Below are 13,754 nucleotides of genomic sequence, written 5' to 3'. Positions count from 1 at the left end.
ACAATGGAAACTCGCTTGCGAGATAGTTGTCACTGTGGCACCACTTGATATCCATATAGATTGTCGTTGCTCTGCTTGTCATGCTCTGTTTTCACTATTATCTCTCAAAGAATCTGTAGTGGAGCAATTTTGTGCTGCCTGTAGACAGATGGCAGGTTAGTCGATTTTAAGTCTGTAATCATCCTGCAACCTCAACCTTTGCAGCATGAGTAGAACAAGCCCAGTGCACTGCATAGTATTCTGATGAAAATAAGTTGATGAAAGAAAATGAACTCATTTTTAATATCTTTTTTTGAAATGAAGGTCATATATAGGACTCTAAAGTTCATTTGGCAGTGAGCCCTTAATTTTGGTGTTTTGTGGAATGTAGAGTCAATCTCTAATTAACCATTACTTCCAAGTCCACTCTCATCTGGAGTGGTAGTGTCTATCAGATTATCATCTATGAGATTTCATAGAACCTATCGCTTGCAGATTATTTCTTTACAAAATATATTAAGCTACAAATTATTCATATACAAAAAATATATTTACACCATGAATAAATAAAAGAAGATATTAAGAATTTGGAGCATAACTTTTTTTACCAAAATGATACCATAAATAACCTAAAAAGGTTGATGTACCATAAAACAATCAATTTTACAAATCTTAAAGGAAGATAAAAGATTTTCATTCAATGTCACTGTTCTAGTTTTTGAGACCAAAGGAAAATCACATCTAACTTTGTAATAAACATCAATATTAAATTTTTTTTTTTTTTTTTAAACATTCATGTTTCCCTTTTGTTTTGGGAGCACAAGTGAACCATAATACTTGACCTTTGTCTTTAAATTCACACACATATTTGCTATTTATTCACCAGTTTAAAGTAAATTGAGCAAGGGCATTAATAATAGGTGAAAATGTCTGATAAGTGATCTTGAAATTTTTCAACGGTCAGTTAAAATATAATTTCTAGTATAAAGTTTATGAACAAAAAATATAGTTCATTTGGGCTCTTGACACCAAAAGAAAATAAAAAATTTGAACTTGTGCCCCATTTTGTATGAAAAAACAATTTTTGTGGTAATTTTAACATAAATCCTTTTCTTATTTCACTTTCCAATTAACTGCATTAATCTTTTGCTAAAATAATATATATATTTTAACAAATTTCTTCTTTGGTTGATATAGTTTACACCATTCTTTTTTTTTTTACGGTGTTTTAAAGTAATTTTTAATTAAAATTAGGTGGTTAAAATCTGGACTGATAATTCATAATCAGCATTTTTATTTAATACTAGAAAAAAACTCAATTTTATAAGATAAAAATGTACAAAATGCTAACATATTTTAAAGGGACCGAAGGGAAATTTAGGTATTCTTTCTGCTAATTTCCACCATAATTTGATCGAGTATTTTACTTAGCCGATCTGTTAAGAATTCTGTTCTTCTATGACTTTGCGATCACTAGATATATAATTTTTTCCCGTAAATGTTATCATCTATTGAGATCTGATGATCTTTGAAATTTATGATTAAAATGGAATCTGAAAAATAAGCATTAAAAAACCCCAAAAAACAAGTCATTATTTAGATATGTTAAAAAAAAAAAAGATACGCAGTAATAGTTTTATTTGGTCAATTTTTAGCATACAGACATGTTGCTTCTCTTGGTTTCTGAAATGAACGTATCTACAAATATTTCACACTTTCAACTTGCCTATGAGCTGGATTATATACAATCATGATCCTATTGCATTTTGATTTCAAGTCTTTGTCAAATTATTTTGTAAATTTTTCAAAAATAAGTCTACATAATAAATTCTACTACCTGAGCACTCATCATAAATTTTATTAAAATAATAAAATGTTTTGTTGTGCATTTTTATTTTTTTGTGTCTTGTTGCTTGTTTTTATTTGTTTTTGAATGTTTGTTCGATTTTTGCTTTTTTTTTTTATTTGGAATGGCATTAGATTTTTTCTTTTCAAACCTTATTCATCCCTCAACCTGCCAATAATATATATATATATATATATATATATATATATATATATATATATATATATATATATATATATATATATATATATATATATATATATAATGAATGATAACTATGAATGGTAAGGTGTGAATACAATCCCCGCTCCCCATCCTCTAATTATTCACAAAAAGAGATCAACCTGTTATCAGTGGAAGAAAAAATATATATAACAAGACAATACATATAACATGCCTGACAACCACACAACTAAGGACCATAGCTGGTGAGAATCTAAGGACTTATTACTAGTATGAATACTTATTATATTAAGCACATGAGAATAACTGTAACGATTGACTTTTTATGTTTAAATTTGCCCTTAAGAAATTTTATTAAGTACAAATTCAAAATTATAAACATAAACATTATGACATCAAGAAAAATGTAATAAATCTAAAATTAATTTTAATGTTTGCAAATTTTATTTTCAAATTTTTGTTACATTTCATCTACAGGTTCATATAAGAGTAATAAAATAATTAATGATGTACTTGGATAATCATATCTGCTTCCAGTTGTGGGCCTTTCTTTTGTGACTATTAGGTCTGTTATTGGTATCATTTCTGATATATATTCTAAAAACTATCAATTTTAAATTAATATGAAACTTTTACACATTCTTTTCTCTAAAACTGAAAAAAAATTCTCAAATTACTTTAATAATTGAGATCATTCTTGAATATTGCAAGGGTTAGGGGTCGACTTTTATAATTTCCCTTTCCACTCCCCCCATCTCCTTATATAATTAGTTTTCAAGATTAATCCAATGATAAACAAGATCAAGCTTAGTTGCAATTCTGTGGCGTTTGTTTTTGATTTTGTATATCATTTTTGTTTGCTGACATTGAAGCTCGGGGACCATGGGATTATTACGGTAAGTGAATTTCCAGCCTGGGGATCAATCCTTTGTTCTTCCTGCTTGATCAGCATGCCTAGAAACCTACCATCTGTTACCCATCACGTTGGTCTCTTAGAACCTGCAATTGCCCTAAATAAACGCACCTTCCAGCTGTCATCCTCGAAAAAAAACAAAAAAAAACTTTGTAATTTAAAAAAAAAAAAAATTTTTTTTATTTATTTTTTAATCTTTCTAGGGTATTCTGGTCTGTGGTCGTTTGTTCTCTCTGATATTTTTTTAGGTTTATTAAAAATCTATTGTTTCAACATGTGACTATCCTATGCACTGGTATTTCTCTTTAATTTCCTTTTCTTGGAACATGCCTACTTAAATATTTTTGGATATAATTATTTTCATTCTTGGTGGTTTAAATTTTATAGCCATTTTTTTTCTGTCACCCATTTTAAAAAATTTATTTTGCCTCCTTTTTTTTTTATTCACCCCCCCCCTTTTTTGTCCCTCCATTCTTTTGTCTTTCATTTATTATTGTGATGTCTTGTCGCATATTTTGAGAATCTGTGTTTGCTGAACAGTTGAAATGTGACTAGCGGAATTGAAAAATCTTTTATTTTAAACTTTCTTTTCTATTCTGCTCTATTAAGTTTGCTTTGAAATTGTCAACTCGTTTTTAGTCTTTTTAGTAAATGTTCCTTTGGTTTCAGATCTTTTAGCTTATTTTGTTTGAATATTTATACAGAGTTTTTCAGAAATCTTTATTTACATATTTTAGGCTGTTTTTCTCTGCTTAGTTGCCCCATTTTCCTAATGTTATGCTCATTTATTCTGTGGTCTTCTTCGGGTATTTTTGTTCTAATTCTGAAAAGCTTATTGAATACAACAAAAATATCAGAAGGAGGCTTAAGAATGAAAAGACTGAAACCTGAAAATGACAGCCACCAAGAGGATGAATATGGTTAGAAAACTATACCTCATCTTGGAAATATTAAATATTCAAAGTCTTTGATGTTGTTTTTTCATAAACTTTTTATAATTGAAGTTTAAAAAATCTGCTTTTATTTGTCTTCATTTTGTTAGTTTTTTATTTCAATTTTTAAAAGAATCTAGAATTTGTTTAATCTAGATTTTTAGAATTTAAATATATTTATCTCTACCTTGTTGACAACAGTAATTTGATAGGACAAAGAACTCTCAAACTTATTTTATCTGATATATCAAATAATATTCAATGTATATTATTTCAATAGTATTTAAATTATATTTGTATTATTTAATAAAAAAAACAAAGATTTAAACAGCTATTAATACACAAATTATTTTTTCATCACACTAAAAATATAAAGTTAAATGCAAATCTTTCTATTTAAATAACCCGAGAATCATATCTTATTTTGCCACAAGCAATTAAAAAGGTTCTGTCCACAACTTGTGATTATTTTGAGTTATGTTTTAATTTAATAAATTCATCAATACATGTTAACAATAAAAATTGAGTTATTGATTTTTTTGATTAGTGATTCTTTTTATTTTTATTACAATTGAACAAACCATTTTTTTTTCATTAAGTTGACGTGTAGAAGAGAAACATTTGAGAAATGTAACATAGATGGGTGCTTTAATCAGTTCTCTATACATTAATGTGCTTACCATATATGACATTTACTTTTAATATCAACAGCAGTTCCTAATAACTGCACTTGCAATGTATTATATAATAGTAATATATATATTTTTTTAAATGAAGGAAGCAAGTATATACTTTAAGCAACAAATTTAAGCAAGACATAAAATTAAAATAGTTAAAATGCAAATGGAATAAGAACACAGAACGTGTAAATTTTGAGAATTTACAAAGTGAGCAAACTGCTTAACGTTTGTGAAAGGCTGTGTGTTCCCACCGTTTAGATAGCCATTCTCATCAAAATATCGATTATGCAGGTTCATTGTCATTTTAGAATTTCCCAACCCAATTTTGATATGACAGGCTTGGGATATTCTTTTACCCTCTGTGTGAGTACAAAATGCATCCTCTTCTCTTAATCTAAGCAATAATGCAACTTTTAAAAGTGAAAACATAAATCAATTTCATGGGCATTGTATGCGAAGAGATTCATCATTTTATCCTTGTTGTCATGACTGTCATGACTCAGCTATCATATATCCAATCCACGATACACAGTTTGCCACAAGTAAAACTGAAAAAGTATTTTCTTATTCCATTAAAAGTGCACCAGTTTTACTTGTATACTAGGAACTGCACCAATATTTTTTTTTCTTTTTTTCCTTTTCTCTCTTTCTCCGGAGTTCATATAGACTTGAAAAGTCCTTTAATTTTTATTTCTACCTTGAAAAATCCTTGACAATATGGAAAAATTTGAAAGGCCTTAAAAATTTGTCGAAAGTTAAAAATAAAATCAAAATAAATACTCTGAAATTATCTTAAGTATTAATAAAAAATACCATTAAAATAGATTTTAGATATTGAAAATAAAATCGAAATACATTGTTCTGAAATTAAATTGTAGATACTTATGTCCTTTTATCACAAAACTACCTTGGGTAGTTGCAGCCTACTTTTAAAGTATTAAAAAAATGTTCTTACTTGGGGGGGGGGGTCAAATCTCCCTCTATTTTTGCTTTCATTTATAATTTAATGGTTGGGCACGGGGGGGGGGGTAGTGGTGGCCACCATATATAAGAACTTTCCAAAAATAAAAATAAATAAGAATTGTGAAATGGCCAAAATGACAATATTGGAATTTGAAAAGCTTTTTAGTTTCCAACATTGTCATCTTGGCCATTTCACAATTTTTATTTTTTATTTTTGGTGGTGGTGGGGAGAGTATTCACTATTGCAGAATCCCATCTGCACTATTTAACAAAACACCACAAAATGATGCAAGTAGATTGAAATTAACTTTTATTGGCTATGGTAACATTTATTCGTTGTGTATTTGATTTTTACCACTTTTTCGAATCGTTGATTGTAAAACAAACCTCGGATTTTGTTTGGAAAATTTGAATTTTGTCTGGAGAACGTTTTGAAAAATGGATATTGAAAATCTGTACGAACTCTTTTTCTACTTTTCTCTTTCTCTTTTCCTTTTTTCTTTTTCTTTTCTTTTTTCTTTTTTTCCTTTTTTTTCTCCTTTTTCTTTCTCATTTTTTCCCTTTTTCTTTCTCCTTTTCCTTCTCACTTTTTCCTTTTTCTTTCTCTATTTTCCTTTTTCTTTTTTTCCTTTTTTTACAAAACTGAAACTCTCACTACGGTGCTATTGCTATCAAATGGACAGAAAATATTAATATTTGTTATGCAAAAAGGAATAAAAATATTACATATATTAATTTTTTTTTAATCAGAATAGAAAATCTCAATTTTTTAATTTTTTTTTTTTTTTTTTTTACATGAATACAGTGGAACCCTGGGATACGGTGGCCCTAGGATACGTTTTTTATTTTTTGCTAGTTACAGTGTGGAATACAATGTTTTTCTGGCCCCTGGTTACGGTATTTGCCTCGCCTTACAATGTTATTTATAATGTTATTTGATTATATGCATGTGCATTATATACTGTACTGTATTTTGTTATTAATTTTTAATGCTGAATCCTGGGATTCGACTGTATTTTCAAATGTAAAAGAAAGAAAATATGATACTGTATATTATAGGAAACGTTTTATTCAATTAAAAATTGTAGAAGTTAGACACCTGTTAATAATTAAATAATTATAATTAAAAGAAAATGTGCATCCCCGTAAAAACAAGAAAACCAATGAAAATGTGAAGATAGAAATATCTTCACATTTTCATTTGTTTTTAGTTTGAGTGTCATTAACAAAATTCAGGTTTCAAAATTAAATGGTGTAAAAAATACTTTTTGTAAAGTCGGCAATATATGAAATAATGATTAGTAAAAAGACAACATATGAAAGTTAAAAAAACTATGAAGAGTTTACACAACAGAAAATTAGTTTTCTATTTGTTTCTCATTTTAAAATTGTAGCATCTATCATAAAAAATTAACAATTATTGCACAAAAAATAGTGCACAATATACTTAAAAAATCTGAACCTATTGCAAATTGCTTTCCCTATCTGCCATTTAGGTATCCCCCACCTCCTCAAAAAAGGTTATATTTTTATTCTCAGAATATGCATACACACACTCAATGAAAAAATAAAAATGAAATATATATATATATATATTTTTTTTTTTTACAATTGTCATATATTCTCGAAACATGAAAAAACATTTTTAGACTGGGAGTTCAATTTATTATAAATTATAAACTGGCAGTACCCATGTACTGGCATTGCTCAGTGGAAAGATGATATAAAGCCAAAACAGATTCGTTAAGACATCCTCCCTCAAAAACAAACTATGGTTATCTAGTGCATCATCATAGACTCAACTAAATTTGTTTTATTTTATGAAGAGATTGGTAAATGAAGAATTGATGTCCCAACCAATGTAATGAAATATTGAAAAGCATATTAGTTAACGTTAAATAAATGTGCATAACAGCAAAAAATGTACGATATCTTCAATGAGGGAAATTAATGATTAAAAAAAATTTTTATGAAGAAATAGTTTTATAAATCCTGAAATTATTTTAATAAGGGACCCTTCTAAACTGAGGTAATTTTGTTTTATTTTCAGGAAGGAGTCATTAAATTATGAAGTTAGACTCCTGTTAATAATTAAATAATTATAATTAAAAGAAAATGTGCATCCTCTTGAAAAACAAAAGAAAACTAATTAACATGTTGCTTTGGAATGACCCAGAAGCGAAACTTTCAAAACTGTGTTGGTATTCCATATCAGAATGAAAAAAAAAAATGATGATGCAGTAGTAATAGTAAGAGCAGTAGTAACAAGAACATTAAAGTCGCTTGACACAATTTCTGATATGAATAAAATATTTATGTGAATACTTTTTTCTAATAACGAGCTCTAAAACTTGTAAAAAAAATTTTTTTAATTCAATAATACTCCTTTATGATGATTCTAATGTAGCAGTAGTAATAGTAGTAGCAGCAACAATATTAAAGACACTTGAAATAATTTTCAATATAAATAAACTATTTAATTTGTGAATGTTTCTTTCTAATAACAAACTTTGAAACTAGTAAAAAAAAAATTATTTATTTTAACTTGTTCTTTTACTAAAAAAATAGTTGGATAATTTTTTCTATAAAATAGAAGCAATATATGAAAAATTCAACATTTTTACTTTTAGAGATTTATAAACATTTTCACAGAAATTAAATTTAGTAAAAAAAGAAAAAGTGTAATGTGAATGCAAAATTCAAGATTATCTTAATATTATTTTTGTTGAAAACACTCAGTTAAATCACATGCAAACTTTACAGGCGACTTTAAACAATATGTAAACTGTATGATGTAATAATAATGTCAATATGAAATTATGTAAAAAAGACACAAATATTTGGGAGCAAACATCTTCAATGTAGCCCAGAGTGAAAAATATATTCATTTAGTTTGTTGATATAGTATATTTAGAAAGAAGTGTTTACATTTAACCTTCTTTGTACCTGAAAGTGTGGCTTGAGTTTGTAAATTGGACTTTTTTTAACCCTTTTTATTTTTTTTTTCGAGTTGGTGTCAAACATTTTTTTTGTGTGGCCTTGTCACAAAATATGTGCATGGAGTGGAAATGTTTATACAAAGGTAAACGACTTAAATCAGTCTGTAATATTTGCTAAATGCAAATTCTAGAATGAAGGTTTATATCTGAGTAGCCAATAAAATTGTCATTGCAATGAGAAGTGAATTGGAAAAGTTATTATTTTTGCATCAATTGAATCACAGAGGAAAGATAAAAGCATGTAATGATAAAACTAAAGAATCACGATAAGTGTAGACGGAAATATTTGCTCTGGTCCTAACTGAAGTAGTCACAGTAGAAAATATTAAGTGAGTGAGTTGTCCTCCTACAACAATTTGCTATGACTTGTTCTCTCTCTCTTGAAATAATGTAGCACCTTGTGATAGCAAATGAAACTTAATGATAATAGCCGGAAAACATTGAGTACTGGCATATAGTGTGATCATGTTTGATTTATGTGTGAAGGCAGCATTCACAAAGCTATACTTGCATTTTGTAAAAGTAAAATAAAATGTCCTTTTTCATTATATAGAGATTTAACAAAGTGATCACCAGCTTATTGATTAGAAAGCATTATTGATCAGCCACTTAGCATAAGACAGAACATTTTTTGTTTTTCCAAAATGGCCACTATTGTTTTAGCATAAATTTTTTTTTTCTTTGCAGAACTACAAATATTTATACATTTTTTTTATTGCCACACTGCAGTTTAAGATAACCTATTTTTTCACCAGGATTGGGTTCTTAAAAAAAGATGTGCCTTTCATTAAAATCTAACATTAACTTAATCTGGGGTGGCAATATGAGGAAAAAAAATCTAAAATATACTGGTATTTCTAAAAAAAAAAAAAGAAAATTAAAAACTCATTCTTTTCTACTAAATATGGTCAAGAAGTGAGTGATTATTTTATGTCAAATTGATATAGTTAAGTGAACTCCCATTCTAAAATCTAAATTAAAAAAAAACAAACTTTTTGCAGATATCTCCAAGTTGTTGTAACTGCATGATAAAAATATATCACTTATTTTTTTTATTGGCAGTATGGGGGATAAGAATAAAAATTTACCTTAAACAAAGTATGCAAAAATAAGGAATTAGAACGAAACTAAGATTATTCAAATAGTTACATAATTTAATGAGACATTAAATAACTAAACATTATAATACAAGGGAATGATGAATGCCTACTTTAGAAAAAAAAATAGTGTTAAAAAATGAAACTATACCATTATATGAAAAAAGAAAAAAAATACATACCGAAAGTAAAATTGCCTTATTGCCAAACTAACAAGTTCATAAAATAATAAAATTAAATCTTATTTTCATTAATTAACCATGAAATTTCCACAATCCTTGCTCATAGTTAAAAACCTAGTCCATTAATTACTGGAATGATTGAATTGTGGTTGTATGAATTGAAAAAATAAAATGAAGTTTTCAAATTTGTAATATTTTTTGAATTTTTATTTGATACTAATTTTTCAAAGAGATATTTATGTAAACATAGTGCTTTGTAAAATATAGTAAGATTTGCCAGGCCACATCATCAGTGAAGTTGTGATTATGACATCATTTACACAACTCAGCTGATATTATGTTTGTGACTCAGTTGATAGCTTTAAACAAAGAGTACAATCTTTTAACAAAACCTTTTAATAGAAATAACTAACAAAAATTGATTGTATATTATTAATTCAGTGAACCCTGTCTGATACATGCCATTATTTAAAACAGATATTAAAATGAATATAATGATACTAGAGCGAGGCCTGTCAAATATTTCAAAATGACTTAGATTCTAACGGTTTATACCTATTGGAATAGGCATACAAAAACATTGAACTATTAAAAAAAGTTCCCTTTTTTTTTTTTTTTTCCTCATGCTGAAGTGATCATAATAAAACCCTATGTCTGTTATATATAAAGTCCTTTCCAGTTTTTTTCTTTTCTTATTTACTGTGTGAAAAAATAAACTTTTAATATGCATATTTCATACATTACAGTCATAGTCGTTTATTTTGTAAAGATTTTTTTTTTTTTTTTTTATCGTTACTGTTATTGTTATTTTATTATTTATAAATTTCTTTAAAAATATCTTTGGCTGAAACCTGTGAGTGCAAATGATTTGATGTTGGTGTCACATGAAAAACCATTATAAGTGAATTTGATCACAAATCAGCTCAATTATTTTGGGGAAATTTAACTCTTTTATTTTATTTTTTAAAATTCTTATTGATTTTTTTCTGCATATCATCTCGCCCATTAATTGCATGACAACCTACTGGAGTGCACTTTCTTCATTTCTTTTTTTCTTTTTTTCTCTTTTTGTCTTCCAAGGTTTGCATTAACCCAGACAATTTACAGATGAATGTTTTTGTTTTATGTTTAAGCCAAATATGAAATACATTATCCAAAGATATGAGTGTTTGTTTTAAGAAAAAAAAACGTTGTCATTCACTGTATTTTTTTTTTTTAAATTTTTATTATAAAAAATTAACTTTTAAATCAGAAATTAAATTACAAATTAAGTTTTTTCTTAGGGTATATATGTTGGGAGATTATTTTAAATATTTTGTATTTTTATATATAATTATTTTGGATATAAAATAGTATGAGACTAATTACTTGTCTTTTTAAAAAAAAATTTTTTTTTTTTTTTTTTTTTAGATAAAGCACTATAATAATATTTGGGAAATATTTACATTAGAATAAAAACATACTAATATTATTGTAAATTCTATGAAACCTAAGAACTGTTATTAGTTACCTCCTTTACAAAATAGCATTGTGATATTTCATGAAAATAAAGTTATCTTTCTGTTTCTGCCATGAATACAAGCTTTACTCGCATATTGAGCACTATTGAAGTAAATACTGAGAATATGTATTCACAATTATTTTATAATGTATGGTATATACATGAAATAATTAAATATACTGTACTAATAAGATATTGCTGTTTTAATTTAGATTAGTCATCAATTTAGTTTGTTGATTTTATCTATTTTATGTGTATTTTTTTCACAAACTTAGTAGGGTGATGTTTTATAATTTTTTTTCTTTCATATTGAGAAAAAAAGGAAGAACTTTAACAAAATAGCCACTTTTGTCTTTGATAATGTATTTATAATGTTTCATCTCTATGCAACTCAATATGCATGCATTCATCTAGTTTACGAATGTACTTTTATTTTAAGGTTACGACCAATAACAATCGATGGTGTTTTCAGTTGGAACTGGTTTTGAGCTCCAAACCTTAGTAATCTCAACTTGGATCCCCACCTTTTTTTTTTTTTTTTTTTTTTTACTGAACCTGATCTAAAAATCCAAACCAAGTTTAACAATTATTTTCTGCAATGCTTCCTCTTCCAACTATAAGATTTATTCTGATATAAAAAAATTAAGAAAAATGATACATTCATGTTTGATGTCTTAAATCACTCTCTGGGTATTTGAGCTTGTTCCAAAAATCCTCATGTTATTCATAATTACATATAAACTTTATCTCCCTGAAAAAAAATTTCATTTTGGGCTGTTTCCTGTGAGCATACGTTGGGTTATTTGCTACTTATATCCCTTAATTTGTTAAATCTTGATTACTAAAATTAATTTCCTCTTATAACAAATTAATAATTCATTTTTTTTTCCTCTCTGCCTCTCTCCATGTCTATCCTGCCCTTACTCTCTCTCTCTCTGTCCCGTTCCCGTCTCTCATTCTGTCTCCTTCTGTCTTTCTTTCTCTCTGTCCATTTCTCGTCCCCAATCTCTCTGTCCATCTCTCGTCTCCATTCCTCACCTCTCTCTCTCATACTTTTCATCTCTCTCCCCCTCTCTCTCTCTCATACATTTCATCTCTCTTCCCCCACTCTCTCTCTCATACATTTCATCTCTCTTCCCCCCTCTCTCTCTCATACATTTCATCTCTCTTCCCCTCTCTCTCTCATACTTTTCATCTCTCTTCCCCTCTCTCTCTCATACTTTTCATCTCTCTTCCCCTCTCTCTCTCATACTTTTCATCTCTCTTCCCCCCTCTCTCTCTCATACTCCCCTCTCTCTCTCTCTCTCATACTTTCTTCCCCCCCGCTCTCTCTCATACTTTTCATCTCTCTTCCCCCCTCTCTCTCTCTCTCTCATACTTTTCATCTCTCTCCCCCCTCTCTCTCTCTCTCATACTTTTCATCTCTCTTCCCCCTCTCTCTCATACTTTTCATCTCTCTTCCCCCCCCTCTCTCTCATACTTTTCATCTCTCTTCCCCCCTCTCTCTCTCTCATACTTTTCATCTCTCTTCCCCCTCTCTCTCTCTCATACTTTTCATCTCTCTCCCCCCCTCTCTCTCTCATACTTTTCATCTCTTCTCTCTCATACTTTTCATCTCTCTTCCCCCCCCTCTCTCTCATACTTTTCATCTCTCTTCCCCTCTCTCTCATACTTTTCATCTCTCTTCCCCTCTCTCTCTCATACTTTTCATCTCTCTCCCCCCCTCTCTCTCTCATACTTTTCATCTCTCTTCCCCCCCTCTCTCTCATACTTTTCATCTCTCTCCCCCCCCTTCTCTCTCATACTTTTCATCTCTCTCCCCCCCCTCTCTCTCTCATACTTTTCATCTCTCTCCCCCCCTCTCTCTCTCATACTTTTCATCTCTCCTCCCCCCTCTCTCTCTCATACTTTTCATCTCTCTTCCCCCCCCTCTCTCTCATACTTTTCATCTCTCTTCCCCCCCTCTCTCTCTCATACTTTTCATCTCTCCCCCCCCTCTCTCTCATACTTTTCATCTCTCTTCCCCCCTCTCTCTCATACTTTTCATCTCTCTTCCCCCCCTCTCTCTCTCATACTTTTCATCTCTCCTCCCCCCTCTCTCTCTCATACTTTTCATCTCTCTTCCCCCCCTCTCTCTCATACTTTTCATCTCTCTTCCCCCCCTCTCTCTCATACTTTTCATCTCTCTTCCCCCCCCTCTCTCTCATACTTTTCATCTCTCTTCCCCCCCTCTCTCTCTCATACTTTTCATCTCTCTCCCCCCTCTCTCTCTCATACTTTTCATCTCTCTCCCCCCCTCTCTCTCATACTTTTCATCTCTCCTCCCCCCTCTCTCTCATACTTTTCATCTCTCTTCCCCCTCTCTCTCTCTCATACTTTTCATCTCTCTCCCCCCCTCTCTCTCTCATACTTTTCATCTCTCCCCCCCCTCTCTCTCATACTTTTCATCTCTCCTCCCCCCTCTCTCTCTCATACTTTT

At 29.4% G+C, this 13,754-nt stretch overlaps 1 protein-coding gene across 29 annotated transcripts in view; it reads left to right on the top strand.

The window, feature by feature from the left end:
• The window catches only part of LOC145259864 (cytoplasmic dynein 1 intermediate chain 2-like), a 227,664-nt gene that overhangs the window by 145,930 nt on the left and 67,980 nt on the right, over positions 1–13,754 (top strand). For 14 of the 29 annotated variants that reach the window (XM_080117740.1, XM_080117735.1, XM_080117725.1 and 11 more), the window contains one exon: positions 2,881–2,904. The exons of the other annotated variants lie outside the window; for them this stretch is intronic. In XM_080117740.1, the coding sequence (XP_079973866.1) occupies positions 2,881–2,904 (24 nt within the window). The remainder of the gene's footprint in view (positions 1–2,880; positions 2,905–13,754) is intronic. 29 annotated transcript variants of the gene reach the window in all.

This window comes from Euprymna scolopes, chromosome 35 (genome assembly GCF_053919585.1).
Source record: "Euprymna scolopes isolate OS-2025 chromosome 35, ASM5391958v1, whole genome shotgun sequence".
NCBI lineage: Eukaryota > Metazoa > Mollusca > Cephalopoda > Sepiida > Sepiolidae > Euprymna > Euprymna scolopes.
Note: the sequence above shows the minus strand (reverse complement) of the source record. Positions and strands in the feature narration are given on the sequence as shown.